General features: G+C 58.1%; 2 protein-coding genes across 3 annotated transcripts; one reads left to right on the top strand and one right to left on the bottom strand.

Annotated features, from left to right (window-relative positions):
- Window positions 1–14: 14 nt before the first annotated feature.
- On the top strand, window positions 15–2,479 carry POLR1G (RNA polymerase I subunit G). The gene is made up of 3 exons (XM_001502587.6): window positions 15–132; window positions 502–643; window positions 792–2,479. Exons 1-3 carry the CDS (start codon window positions 111–113, stop codon window positions 2,218–2,220), a joined length of 1,593 nt encoding a protein of 530 aa, XP_001502637.3. The 5' UTR covers window positions 15–110; the 3' UTR covers window positions 2,221–2,479.
- ERCC1 (ERCC excision repair 1, endonuclease non-catalytic subunit) lies at window positions 2,313–14,032 on the bottom strand. 2 transcript variants are annotated; one of them, XM_070224647.1, is made up of 10 exons: window positions 13,906–14,032; window positions 13,456–13,567; window positions 12,255–12,461; window positions 8,946–9,049; window positions 7,188–7,287; window positions 6,120–6,196; window positions 4,080–4,179; window positions 3,037–3,108; window positions 2,745–2,813; window positions 2,313–2,420 (listed from the first exon to the last, which is right to left on the bottom strand). In XM_070224647.1, the coding sequence occupies exons 2-10, from the start codon at window positions 13,546–13,548 to the stop codon at window positions 2,367–2,369; spliced, it is 876 nt and encodes a 291-aa protein (XP_070080748.1). In that variant the 5' UTR covers window positions 13,549–13,567; window positions 13,906–14,032; the 3' UTR covers window positions 2,313–2,366. The 2 variants fall into 2 exon arrangements, with proteins under 2 accessions (XP_070080748.1, XP_014584830.3); XM_014729344.3 differs by having other exon boundaries at window positions 13,772–13,907.
- Window positions 14,033–14,586: the final 554 nt, after the last annotated feature.

Below are 14,586 nucleotides of genomic sequence, written 5' to 3' on the forward strand. Positions count from 1 at the left end.
CAGCCACATGGGCGCTCCCGGAGGAGCCCCCGCCCCCTTGGTTCCACGTGGTCGGCGGCGGGGCCGGAGGAGCTCTGGCGGCGGGGTCTGCGGGAGGCGTGGGTCCCGGGATGGCGGGCGCTCCGGCCGGCGGTGAGATGCTTCCGGGCGGGCCGATGGGGTGAAGGGAGCTGGCTGGGGGAGGAGAAAGGGGCGCTCGAGAGCGTTAGGACAGAAAAAGGGACATCGCCGGAGACAGGACCTGCGGAGACTGTATCCCTCCGGGGGGCGGGCGGTTCAGACGGAGAGGGGGTATCTTGGGGGGGACTACCGGTGGGGAGAAGGGCGCGCCCAGGGGATGGGTCGGCGGAGCTAGGGGCACCTCTGGGGAACAGGCGGCAGAGAGCAGGGACCTGCTGAGGGGATGGGGATGCTCAAGAGGTTGGGACCAATGGACGACAGGCGTCCTGGAGGATTGGACCGGTAGGAAGGTGTCGACAGACCCCGTTTCCCCTTCTGCAGGTGCGGCTCGGTTTTCTTGTCCCCCCAACTTTACCGCGACGCCCCCAGCCTCAGAGCCCACTCGTTTCTCCTTGGAGGCGTTGACGGGCCCGGATGTAGAACTGTGGCTTATCCAGGCCCCTGTGGACTTCGCCCCAGACTGGTGAGTGGTCCCACCCCCGGGGCTGGACTTGGGGGGAAATTTAGAGAGGCTTTCCTGAGGAACCCAGAAATGCTGCTGCTCAGCTCTTTCCCCTTGTCCCGCGAAGAGAATCTGATCAAGCTTCTGCCCTCCCCCTTTCTCCCTTCAGCCTCAACGGGCGGCTTGTGCCTCTTTCTGGCTCCCAGATCGTGAAGGGCAAGTTGGCGGGTAAGCGGCACCGCTACCGGGTCCTCGGCAGCAGTGGCCCCCAGGCTGGAGAAGCAACACTGCTGGCCCCCTCAACGGAGGGAGGAGGGGGCCTCACCTGTGCCCCAGTGCCCCAGGGCAGGCTAAGGATTTTTGAGGGTCCCCAAGAATCCCTTTCAGGATTCTTGGGGACCATCCCAGCAAGCCCCCCACCACAGATCCCCCCTGGCCTGAGGCCTCGGTTCTGTGCCTTTGGAGGCAGCCTGCCGGTCACAGGGCCTGGGTCGGCCTTGGCACTGAGGTCACCAGCCTCGGGGAAGAGGAAAAAGAAGAGGCATACGCCAGAGGCCTCAGTTCCTCAGGAGGCAGTGAATGGGCATGGGGCACTGGAGGTGGACACAGCTTTGGGGTCCCCAGAGATGGACGTGGGGAAGAAGAAGAAGAAAAAGCAGCAGCTGAAAGAACTGGAGGTGATGGAGCCGGTGGCAGCAGAGCCCGCGGCTGAGATGTTGGAACCACTGGGAGTGCCATGTCCGTTCACCACCAAGAAGAGGAAAAAGAAGCCCAAAGAGGCAGAAATGGTCGAGCCAGAAATGGGGCTGCTGGAGCCAGAAGAAAAGACAGGGGAAATGGAACTCATGGTTAAAACTGAGCCTCTGGAAGAGACGGTGCTATCCCCCAGGAAGAAGAGGAAGAGGGCGAAAGGGACAGAAGAGATGGAGCCAGTGGAGGGGATGATGGTTGAATCTCAGCTGCAGGTGAAGATGGAGCCACAGGAGGAAGCCATCCCACTGCCGTCCTCGAAGAAGAAGAAGAAAGAAAAGGGGTACCAAGTGATGATGGAGCCAGGGACTGAGGCTATAGAGCCAGAGACAAAACCTCTGGAGCTCCAAGGGGAGATGATGGAGCCTGAACTGCCGCATGAAGTGGAGCCTCAGGCCAACGCAGCTCTGGCATCCCCCAAAAAGAAGAAGAAGAAAGAAAAATGGCAAAATGTGATGATGGAGCCAGGGACAGAGATGGTGGAGCCACAAGAGGTGGTGATGGAGCCTCAGCTGCCAGGTGACCTTGAGCCTCAGGCAGCTCTAGCATGTACCAAGAAGAAGAAGAAGAAAGAAAGAGAACACAAAGCGCCGGTGCCAGGGCCGGAGATACTTGAGCCACAAGGTGAGATGATGGAGCTTGAGCTGCCAGATGAGGGTGAGTCTGAGGCCAGGGCAGATCCGGCGTCCACCAAGAAGAAGAAGAAGCGGGGCCGGGAAAGCAGGGTGGCAGAGATGGCATCCCAGGAGGAGATGCCAGAGCTGCCGCTGAATCCGGAGTCTGGGGAGGTGGCTCCCCCGGGACGGAAGAAGAAGAGGGAGAGGCATCTGCAGCAGGACCCTGTGTAGTCTCCCCCAGGGAAACAGGGCTGTGGCTAAGGAAAGCTGCAGGTGGCCACCTGGGCCATCAGACGCGGACCAAACGAGCACACCAGCAGGAGCCCGGGCTGGAAAATGCTTTATTCTCACCCCGAGGGCCTCCTTGGCAGCTGGGGTCATCGGGGCACTTTCAAGAAGGGCTCATGGAGGACATCAAACAGCCTCCGGGCCTGGGTGGGAAGGAGACAGAGACGAGGAGCCGGTCATTAAAGGAGCCACGTGTTTGAAACACCCAGAGTGGGCTTTTGGTTCTTTTTCTCCCAGCTTGGAGGGGCTCTGGGGGCTAGGAGAGAAGTACCCCAATCTGGATTCTGACCCACACTGGCTGTGTGAGGCCGGGCTGGTCCCCACCCTCTCTGAGCCTCGGTTTCCCCCCATCTGTAGGAGATGCACTGTGGGCCTTCTGAAACCTCAGAACTCCGGCATCTGAGGTCTTGTTTATTTGGGGCTCCCTCCTGCCCCAGACCCCATCAGCCCATTCCCAGAGCCCCTACCTTCTGGGGTCCCAAGCCTGGGCACAAGGCCAGATCTTCCCGTGATGCAGCTATGAGCTGTTCCAGAGACTGAAAAAGATGGGAGCGAAGGGTCAGGGGAGGTAAGCACAAAACTCTATCCTGGGCCAGCTGATCAGAGGTCTACGATATTCCTGGAAGGAGGTGAGGTCCTAGGGGAGGCAGGAAGGATGGGGGCAGAGGACAGGGAGGTAGAAGGAAATGGGGTAGGGGGCCTTCCTTGCAAAGGCAAGGGGGTAGAAATGCCTGTTGGGACAAGGGAATTGGTCCTTACCCCAAAAGTAGCCAGGAGGGTCTGACTGTCCGTTTTGTTCACTGACTTCACGGTGGTGAGACATTCAGTCACCTGAGAGGAGAGGAGCAGGCAGAGGTGTGACGGGAGAACAAAGGAGCAAGACTGCGCCCTTGAGGGCAGGGCTGGGTCACTGCTGTGTCCCCAGATGGCCCTGCATGCAGGAGGCACTCAATAAATGCTTTTTTTTTTTTTTTAACTGATTAAAAGGTCATCTGGGAGTAATCCCCAGCTAGCTGAGCAGGTATCGGTCACGTGATAGAGGCTCTGGAATCAGACGTGGGTACAAACTGGGTGTGGGGACCGACCTCTCTGGGCCTGTTTTCAGGCAAATGGGGGTCCTAATGGTACCCAACTCGGGTGGCAGTGGACATCCACCATTATCTATCATTGGAGCCCAGATTCAACAATTCATCCAGCAAATGAGCACCCACCGTGCTGGTTGATGCTGAGGACACAGTGGGGACCAAGGCAGCCCCAGCCCTGCCTCTTGGAGCTCCCAGCCCAGTGGCGGAGACAAACCAGTTCCAGACAGTGGTGACCCGGATAGGCAGGGCTGGGATGGGGGAGCCCAGGGGGGCCCCTGACCTGGCCTGGGGATCAGGGAGGGCTTCCTGGAGAAGGGAGCATCAGAGCTGAGATGGGAAAGACGGGAGGTACTCAGGCAGAGGGAACAGAACGGGCACATACTGAGAGAAGCCAGCTGGGCCTGAGAGAAGTGACAGGATGTGAGGGCAGGGGGTGGACCGGGCTGTAGAGCCAAACAGGCAGGGCCTTGTAGAGCATGGTGAGTAGGCCGGGCTTGCCCTGAGGGCACTAGGCAGCCATGGCAGGCTTTTGAGCTGGAGAGGGCAGGATCAGGTTCACATAAGAAAACCCCTCCAGCTGCTGTTTGGGTGGGAAAGGAGAGATTTGAAGCCGAGGTTGGGACTGGGGAGGAGGGGTATGGCCTGAGATCAACACTGAAGCTCCAACACCCAGGAAGGAGCTGGGGGGGCCCAGGCAGGGAGGCGATGTGGCCTCACCCGGGAGACGAAGTCCTGCTCCAGCTTCTCCATCAGGAGGTCCGCCGGCTTCTGCTCGTAGGCCTTGTACGTCTCCAGGTAGCGCCCGGCCTCCTCGGGGCTGGGGGAGAGGACATTTCAGTCAGCCAGGCTGATGGGGCTGTTTTAGATTCACTGCCTTATAGTAGGAGCAACTGCTGATGCTAGAAATTCCAAACTCTAGGACTAGATAGAAAAATGAACCCCCTGGCCTAACCCCCGCGGGGCACATCTTTACACATCTCTTCTGGCCGAGGGCCACCGCTCCGGAGCCTGACCAGCCCACTTCCCACCTCAGAGCCCCTGGGCCAGTGATTTTAATCTCTAGGCCTCAGTTTCCTCATCTGTAAAGTGGGGTAGATGGTAGACCTGGGACAAAAATGAGTCAAGTGCCCAGAACCGTCCCTGGCACTTAGAAGCCTGTTTAAGAAATGTTAGCCCAGTCATGTAGTGGTTTGCATGCTCTGCTTTGGCAGCCCGGGGTTCACAAGTTTGGATCCCGGGCACAGACATAGCACCACTCGTCAAGCCATACTGTGGCAGCATCCCACATAAAATAGAGGAAGACTGGCACCGATTTTAGGTCAGCGACAATCTTCCTCAAGCAAAAAGAGGAAGATTGTCAACAGATGTTAGCTCAGGGCCAATCTTCCTCACCAAAAAAAAAGAAGAAGAAGAAGGAATGCTAGCTATTCTGGAAGCGAAGTCAGTGGAGAGTGTTTGCAGCAGGTTTGAGAGGGAGAAAACCCAGAAATACTGTTTATTTTCCCAGCTGCAGGAACACAATCTCATGAAGCATTCAGCTCCCCACCACCAAGGAAAATGGGGCTTTTAAAGGTTTTTCATATAGCACACCTTCAAAAGGAGAGCCAGGGTGCTGATGGCTGAATCTTTTATAGCAATTAACACGATTTCCTAATCGCCATTCATTTCACATGAGGTACTGTTTTTCACATGTAATTAACTGTTTCAAAGGTAGTCAAAACAACTAAATCATAAAAAGGGACTCTGTGTAAAGTGACTCAAGTTTATTAGCACCAGGAAAATGCTAGCCTTTTTCCTCTCTGTAACTTGAGAATAGCGCCGTCAGTGGAAGTAAATCAAGTATTTGTCCTGAAGAATTTTCTTCAAAGTCTAGCTAGTAAGCAATGTTTTTTTTTGTTTGTTTTTTGTTTTGTTTTTGGTGAGGAAGATTGGCCCTGAGCTAACATCTGTGCCCATCTTCCTCTCATTTGTGTGGGACGCTGCCACAGCGTGGCTTGATGAGTGGTGCTAGGTCCACGCCCAGGATCCGAACCTGCGAACCCCTGGCCGCCAAAGCAGAGCACACAAACTTAACCACTATGCCACCGGGCCAGCCCCTCTTCTCTTTGTGCCTGTAATTTGTCAGGATTTAATTCTTTTTCTTTTTTTTTTTTTTATTTTTTTTTTTTTATTTTTTTTTTTTTTAAAGATTTTATTTTTTTCCTTTTTCTCCCCAAAGCCCCCCGGTACATAGTTGTGTATTCTTCGTTGTGGGTTCTTCTAGTTGTGGCATGTGGGACGCTGCCTCAGCGTGGTCTGACGAGCAGTGCCATGTCCGCGCCCAGGATTCGAACCAACGAAACACTGGGCCGCCTGCAGCGGAGCGCGCGAACTTAACCACTCGGCCACGGGGCCAGCCCCTTAATTCTTTTTCAAGAGTGAGAAAGGCTTCTCTTTTTTTCCAATTGGAGAGCCAATCTCAATGGTCTTTAGAAACCTAAACATGGAATTAATTATTCAACCAGATTGTACGTCTGACTCAGCAGCGCCCAGGATGGTCCTGGGAATTTGAGCTACGTCCCCTGCTTTTGTGCCTACAACCCTACAAGAAAGAGGTTAAGACCCTGTTTTACAGATGAAGAAACAGGCCCAGAGAGAGGCAGAGCGTGGCCCAGGCTCACACAGGGAGCTCTGGGGAGGAGGAGGGAGGGGCTGGGAAGGTGGGGGAAGGGCAGTGACTCAGGACAGAGCCTGACTGGGCGGGAGCCTCGCTCTCACCTCCAGGCAAGGACCAGCGTGCAGTCGGCCAGGATGCACATCTTCGCCAGCACCTTGAGAGCCTGCTGAGGATCTTTCTGGATGGAGAAGAAAATCAGAAGGAGAGATCTGGGAGAAAGCAAGGAATTATGGTCTTGAAAACACAGGATGCCGAGAACCTTCCACTCAGCCAACGCTCCTTAAGCTCTGACTGGGCGCCCGGCCTGTGCTAGGCAGTGCCGGGACCAGCAGCGACTGAGACAGCCCTGGCTCTGCCCTCCCGGCACCCACAGTCTGATGAGACCCGTCCCCCATCAGGGATGATCCAGAGTGGCCAGGGCTGGGGCGGGGGAGCCAGAGGAGGGTCTGTCCCACCTGGGAAATCAGGGAGAGCTTCCTGGAGGAGGGGACACCTGAGCTGAGACTTGAAGGACGATGAGGAGGAGTGAAGGCGGCAGAGGAGAGGAGAACAGGGAACTCCAGACATAGGGAACAGCACACACAGAGGATGCGAGGGGAAAGGCTTGAGGAGTCGCAGTTCACTCAGGATGGGACAGAGGACGGGGACGAAAGGGTGATCACAAGGAAGCTTAGAAATGAGCCCAGAGAGGTGGGCGGGGGTCAGACCACACAGGGCCGCACGGGCCATGGAGGGCACTGGGGAGCCATGGAGGGTTTGACTTCAGATCTGTGCTTTAGAAAGACCTCTCTGGCTGCTGTAAGGATGGGAGGGGTTGAGGCTGGAGGCCACGAGGCCAGGGAAGAGGCTGGGGCAGGGACCAGGAGGGACAGGAGGGGGCCTGGATGGGGCCGGGCTGTGAGGATAGAGAGGGTGACACAGATTCAAGACATACTGAGGTGGCAGAGGACCAGGACTAGTAGAAGGGGGTGCAGAGGAGGAGAAGATGGCTCATTCTCCTCCGCCTCCTTGCCGACACAGGGTGTCAATCTCAGATGTGACAAATGGACCCTCTCTGAAGTTTCAACGTGCGTTTCTCCTTGGAGGGGGTTCGACCGTCCACTTGAGCCCAACAAGCCCATTTCACAGACGGGGACAGGGCGGCCGGCGGCGGAGTGACCCCCGCTTACCACGTCCACCTGCACGAGCAGGACCCGCAGGGCGAAGCTCTTCCCCAGGGTCTGCAGCCGCTGGTGGATGTAGTCGGGGTGGAGGTTGTGGTAGCGGAGGCTGCGGGCAGGGAGAGGACGGGCTGGGAGGTCTCGGGCTCCCCGACACCCCGGGAGCCCTTCTTCACGCTCACGGGGACGCAGAGGGCCTGGGCGGCACAGGGGACAACCCTGCCAGGATCAAGGCTCAGAGAAGTCAAGTGACTTGCCCAAGGAAGGGGCACAGCGGGGTTTGGCAGCGAGGGCCACTCGGAAGGGTGGACCCCGGGTTCTTCCCTGAGGAAGGAAAGGGACTGGGGCTTCCGGTGGAGAAGAGCAGGCCAGTGCCCTAGAGAGCAGACGCTGCCCAGCTGGGCTTGGGAGGCAGGGCCCATTCCTGGACTGTCTGCTGGGGCCTCAAGGGCCTCACCCCGCAGGGAAGACGGGAACTGAGAAGTTTCACTTCCCCTGTCTGGAGAGTGAAGGAGAAACTTGTTTAATGGCTGTGGAAGTTAGAGAAGTCCTGGCTCCAGTCCTGGACGTCTGGGGCGTGAGTGACCCCGCCCCTCCTCCCTCAGACCCAGGAGTCCATCCCCCAGCCCCTCCTCCCTCAGACCCAGGGGTCCATCCCCCAGCCCCTCCTCCCTCAGACCCAGGGGTCCATCCCCCAGCCCCTCCTCCCTCAGACCCAGGAGTCCATCCCCCAGCCCCTCCTCCCTCAGACCCAGGGGTCCATCCCCCAGCCCCTCCTCCCTCAGACCCAGGGGTCCATCCCCCAGCCCCTCCTCCCTCAGACCCAGGAGTCCATCCCCCAGCCCCTCCTCCCTCAGACCCAGGGGTCCATCCCCCAGCCCCTCCTCCCTCAGACCCAGGGTCCATCCCCCAGCCCCTCCTCCCTCAGACCCAGGGGTCCATCCCCCAGCCCCTCCTCCCTCAGGCCCAGGGTCCATCCCCCAGCCCCTCCTCCCTCAGACCCAGGAGTCCAGGCCCCCAGCCCCTCCTCCCTCAGACCCAGGAGTCCAGGCCTCCAGCCCCTCCTCCCTCAGACCCAGGGTCCATCCCCCAGCCCCTCCTCCCTCAGACCCAGGGTCCATCCCCCAGCCCCTCCTCCCTCAGACCCACGGTCCATCCCCCAGCCCCTCCTCCCTCAGACCCAGGAGCCTGGGCCCCCAGCTCCTCCTCCCTCAGACCCAGGGGTCCAGGCCCCAGCCCCTCCTCCCTCAGACCCAGGGGTCCAGCCCCAGCCCCTCCTCCCTCAGACCCAGGAGTCCAGGCCCCCAGCCCCTCCTCCCTCAGACCCGGGGGTCCGGGCCCCAGCCCCTCCTCCCTCAGACCCGGGAGTCCAGGCCCCCAGCCCCTCCTCCCTCAGACCAGGGGAACAGGCCCCCAGCCCCTCCTCCCTCAGACCCAGAGGTCCAGGCCCCAGCCCCTCCTCCCTCAGACCCGGGAGTCCAGGCCCCCAGCCCCTCCTCCCTCAGACCAGGGGAACAGGCCCCCAGCCCCTCCTCCCTCAGACCCAGGGTCCATCCCCCTGCCCCCTCCTCCCTCAGACCCAGAGCCTGGGCCCCCAGCTCTTGTTGCTCTGGGCACCTCTAGGCCAAGATCTCTCCCTCCCACACAGGGTCACCTAGGCCCAGAGCCGGCAGGGCCATGCCCAGAGGTCTGCCACCCATGGCCCAGAACACTGGAGCAGAGCCCGCCCAGGCCACCTTGGAAGGTGGCGCAGCCCCCAGAGCTCACCTGAGGAAGAGGGCACAGGTGCTCTGGCCCAGCACGTAGTCGGGAAGCACGTCACCAAATTCCCAGGGCACATTGCGCACGAACTTCAGCACGGGGTTGCCCCTCTGGGGAGCGAGGAAGGACCGAAGCCATTAACAGGGTGACCCTGGGACCACCGCCACCCCAGGGTGCCCCTCCCCCCACCTCTTCTCAACACCTCCCCGCCCTCCTCCTGCCTGGTGCCTGGGGCTTCCCCAGCTTCGCTCTCCTCCTCTCCCCAGACTTCTCCTCCTCAGCCTGGAATGTTCTTGGTGCTGGAGCTCTGACCTAGGCCCCTCCCCGCAAGCCCCAGGCTTCACTAAAGGGGCTCTGGGTCTCTCTCCAGCTCAGCCCTCTCCCCCAGCTCCAACCTGTGTGTGCCATGGTCCTCAGGACACCTGTCCCTGGATGGCCACCTCACTGTACCCAAACTGCCCTTAGCAATGGCCCCCACACCTGCCCCTCCTCCCGGCCCCGTCTCAGGGCCAGCCCCACCGTCCAGAGACCCAGGCCTTGTCCTGGATGCTTCCTTAAGCATAAAGCTGCCTCTCCCTTGCTCTAAACTCTGCAATGGCTCCCCAGCGCCCTCAAGAGGACGCTGCTCACCGTGGCCTGTGACCCTCCCCAGAGTCAGCACCACCCCCAGCAAGCCTGGCACCTGCTCAGCAGGCTCCTCGCTCTGAACACCCCTCACCCTGTAGCCCAAGACAGAAGTTCTTTGAACAAGTCAAGCTCTAAGCCATTCAGTGGGTATGTGAGTGCCTGCTGGGTTCCTAAGTTCTGGGATACACTGTAACCAAGACAAAGATCGTGACCCTCATGGGGACACAGGGAGGAAACAAGAGTCTCCGGGAGGAACGTGTAATTACCGGGTGAAGTGGCATTCTGCTGTCATAAGGGTCGGGATCTGCCTTCACGGGGTGTGGGATGGTCAGAGTGGCTGGGATGGGAAGGGTCTGCAGGGGTCCCAGGTCCCACAGGCCCTGGGCCATCTGACCTGTGGCACCCGGGAGCCATGGAAGGGTTTCAGCAAGGGAGGGGCGGGATCCAATTTTAATCTTTAAAGGATTATTCTGTCACACCCTCTAGAATGGCCAAAATAAATAAAGACAGTCAATGACAAATGGCAAGGATACAGCAAAAGTGGGACCTTCATATGCTGTTGGTGGGAATGCAAAATGCTGCAGCCTTTTAGAAAACAGTTTGGGAGTCCCTGAAAAAGTTAAACATGTGGGGCCGACCCCGTGGCTGAGTGGTTAAGTTCGCGTGCTCCGCTGCGGCAGCCCAGGGTTTCGCGGGTTCGGATCCTGGGTGCGGACATGGCACTGCTCGTCAAGCCACACTGAGGCAGCATCCCACATGCCACAACTAGAAGGACCTGCAACTAAGATATACAACTATGTACCAGGGGGGATTTGGGGAGATAAAGCAGAAAAAAAAAAAAAAAAGATTGGCAACAGTTGTTAGCTCAGGTGCCAATCTTTAAAAAAAAAAAAAGTTAAACATAGTGTTAGCATATGATCCAGCCAATCCACTCCTGGACATACACCCATGAGAACTGGAAACATACGTCCACATGAAAACCCGTACACAGCCTTCACAGCAACATTTCACATAACCAAAAAGTATGAACAACCCAAATGTCCATTAATGGAAGAATGGATAAACAAAATGCGGTATATCCATACAAGGGAATACTACTCAGCCATGAAAAGGAAGGAAGCGCTGATCCAGGCTACAACGTGGAGGAAGCTTGACAGCATTAAGCTGATGGAAAGACGCCAGTCATCAGTTGACACATAGTGGGTTGTTTCCACTTTTTGGCGACTGTGAACAATGCTGCTGTGAACATATGTGTACGGGATTTTGTGTGGACGTATATTTTCATTTCTCTTGAATATATACATAGAAGTGAAGCTCTGGGTCATAAGGTAACGCTACGTTTAAATGTTTGGGGAGCTGCCAGACCGTTTTCCACAGCGGCTGCACCATTTTCCATTCCCACCAGCAGTGATGGGGGTTCCAATTTCTCCACCCCCTCATCACTCTTTTTTTTTTTTTTTTTGAGGAAGATTAGCCCTGAGCTAACTACTGCCACTCCTCCTCTTTTTGCTGAGCAAGACTGGCCCTGAGCTAACATCCATGCCCATCTTCCTCTACTTTATATGTGGGACGCCTGCCACAGCATGGCTTGCTGAGCATTGCCATATCCGCACTCGGGATCCCAACTGGCGAACCCCAGGCCGCCAAAGCAGAAGGCGCGAACCCAACCGCTGCGCCACCGAGCCGGCCCCAACCCTCACACTCTTGTTATGGTTTGTCTTTTTGATTCTAGCCATCCTAGTGGGTGTGAAGCGGGATCTCAGTATGATTTTGGTTTGCATTTCCCTGATGGCTGGCGATACGGAGCATCTTTTCACGTCCTTGAGTCCTATTATTATCTTCGTACACCACTGCTCTCCCCGTCCAGAATGCCAGCTCCATTGATGGCAGGGACGTTATCTGCTGCCTGCCGGTCCCGCTATCCTCAGAGCTAGAGGAGCACCTAGCACCCTCCAAACATGTCTGTCCGCTGTTAAGTGGAGGAACCCCCATTTTAAAGGCACAGCTGGGTTAAGCCACTTGCCCAAGATCACACAGCTACTGTGTGGCAGAGCAGGATTTGAACTCGGGCCTGTGGTCAATAAATAGTTTTTGAATAAATGAACAAACCCTGGGACAGGAAATGGAGCTGCACTAACCCCCAACGAGAAGAGTTGGGGTGCTGTCCACTGAATGTGTGTGTCTCCCCCAAATTCAGAGGGTGAAATTCTAACCCCCAGTGTGATGGTACGAGGAGGTGAAGGGAGGTGATTCGGTCGTGAGGGTGGAGCCCACAGGAATGGGATCTGAGCCCTTACGGAAGACGCCCCACAGAGCTGCCTTGCCCCTCCCCCTACGTGAGGACACGGAGAAGATGGCCGTCCAGGAACCAGGAAGTGGACCCTCACCAGACTCGGTCCGCTGGGGCCTCGATCTTAGACTCTCAGCCTCCAGAGCTGCGAGAAATATGTTCGCTGTTTAAGCCACTCAGTCCGTGGTATTTTTGTCATAACGGCCTGAACGGACTGAAACATGGGGCATCCTCAACCCACACACAGTATTTGAATGAATGAATGAATGAATGAATGGCGCTGCCGAGAACAAAGTGGCTGGAGCTCAGACCTCCTTCCACTGCCCACGAGAAAGCCATCCCCCTGACAGTGTTTCCCACCAGAAACCTCAACCCCACTTCTCCCCCGCCCTCCTCACCTGCCGGGGGCTCACAATGATGCTGTTGGATTTTGCCCCCGGTTTGGGGGCCTGGTTGGGGGTCTCTCCTGCCAGGGGTTCCGGTCCCGTGGGGCCAGCCCCTCCTGGAGGTCCTGAGATGGCATACTCAGCATAGGTCTGAGGGGCTGGCGGGGGCGAAGTCTCCATGGTGGGAAGGCTCCGTGTGGATTTGAATAAGGGCTTGGCCTGTGGGGAGAGAAGGGGGGGCATTCAAAATCTGAACCTAGCCGCTTCTCCCCACCTCCTCGGCCTCTTCCAGGGTCCCAGCCACCATCTTCTCTGCCTTGGACCACTGCAGTCGCCTCCTCACCAACCCCCTGCCCCTGCCCTTACACCTCACAGTCTGTTCCCCACACTAAGTCATATCATGTGCCACCTCTGCTCAGAGCCCTTCGGTGGCTCCTGCCTCAGAGTAACGCCAAAGCTGTCACCATAGCCCGCAAGATGCTTGAAGATCTGTCCCCTGCCTCAAGGACTTCACCTCCAACCTCATCCCCATGGCTTTCTCTACTCCAGTCCCACTGGCCTTCTTCCTGCTCTCAAACTTGTCAGGTTCTCTCTGACCTCAGGGCCTTTGCACTGGCTGTTCTCGCTCCCCAAGATGTTACATAGCTCACTCCCTCACCTTTTTCACATCTCTGCGAAGATGTCACCTCCTCAGAGAGGCCTCCCTTGATTGTCCTATCTAAGGTAGCTCGTCTCCCCCATCACACCCTATATCCTTAGCCTGCTTTCTTTTTTTTCACAGCACATAGGTGGCAGCCAGTACTCAGCACAAGCTGATTGTGTTCCTGTGGGAATGAGATCTCAGTGTTGCCAGGTCCTTGGATTTACCAAAAGATGTCAAAAGTGCACACTTTTTTTTAATTGCGAAATCTCCCAATTCTTAAATGTCAGCAATAAATTCATGCCTTGCAGAACCAGGCATGGCCACATAAAACACAGCCCCGGCCCAGTCGCTGGCTGCCACCTTACAGCCTCTGCCTTAGCCCTCCTAACCATGACATTTTACAGATAGGGGAATTGAGACTTGCACAGGGCAAGGGGCTATTTTCCCAAGGTGACTCACGCCCCAACATTTCCCAAACCCACGCTGTGGCCGCACAGGCCCGTTCCTGGCCCCCTTCCTCCCAACAGCCCCCCTCAGCCTCCCAGCGGCGCCCCCATCTCCTCGTCCTACCCCCGCAGGAGGGACCTCATCCTCGTCCAGAGGTATGAGGAATTTCTTTCTTGTGGGTGGCCCAGCGGGCTGCCGCACTGCCTCTTGGTCCATCCCAAGGTCCTCCTGGGGCCTGAAAATGAAGACGTGGCGGCAGGTGCGAGTGAGACATCGGCGTGGGAATGTCCCCCACGCCTGAACCCCTGCTCACAGCCATCTCCCCCCCACCCCCAAAATCCCAGGGCCCTATAGCATCCAGTTCCAAGCAGCCAGCGCCGCAGGGTCTCTAAGGCCCCGCCCCAGCGAGCCTCCAGCTTTGGCTAGCCCCGCCCCTTACCGGTCCACAGGTTCCACTCGCCCCGCCCCTCAAGGCCTCCACGATCTCTTCGCCCCGCCCCCACTGTTTCCCGCCTTCCGCTCGCCGGGCCCCTCCGTCCGCCCCGCCCCCAGGGCTCGCACCCGGATGCCCACCCACACTTGGCTCCATCCCGTCCGGCTCGCAGACACTGCAACGACTGATTGGCCTCCGCGGCTGCCAGTCGCCCCCGACCGCCCCCGCCCCGCGCACCCCAGCCCTGCTGTCTGAGCGCCGCGGGGACTCACCTCCTCGCCCCCGAGCCGCGACGAAAAGACCGGAGGGGGGATCGAGGCGTCCCACCGCCGGCGCGGCCAGCGCGGCCCCAGGCTCGCTGCACTTCCGGCCTCTCTAGCCCTCGAGCCCGCCCTCGCCGTTCCCCAGAGGGCGAGGCCGTCGGGAGGCGCGGCCCCGCGCAGCTCTCTATGGTCCTGGAGGACTGCGGAAGTTTGGGTTGGAGAGAGCGGGGGTTCCAGGGGCCTGAGGGTCTTGGTTGCCCAGCGGTTCAGTTTCAGTTGAGCGCCTCTTGTTTGCCTGGGCTCTGGGCAGGCTCAGTGGAGAAGAGATGGCGGGAGATCCAACCAGGTCCCTCCTCTCAGTACAGATGGCTTTGAATCCCAGCTCTACCAGTGACTTGGCCTCAGTTTCCCCATTCATTCATTCATTCCACACATATCCCCGGAGCGCCCCCTCTGTTCCCGGTGCCGTGCGGGGCGGTCCTAGTGACAGATCGGTGACCAACAGATAGCCCCGCGTAGTCCCCCTGGAGCTGGCAGTCCAGTGGGAGAGACAGCCCT

Source organism: Equus caballus, chromosome 10 (assembly GCF_041296265.1).
Source record: "Equus caballus isolate H_3958 breed thoroughbred chromosome 10, TB-T2T, whole genome shotgun sequence".
In the NCBI taxonomy this organism is placed as follows: Eukaryota; Metazoa; Chordata; class Mammalia; order Perissodactyla; family Equidae; genus Equus; species Equus caballus.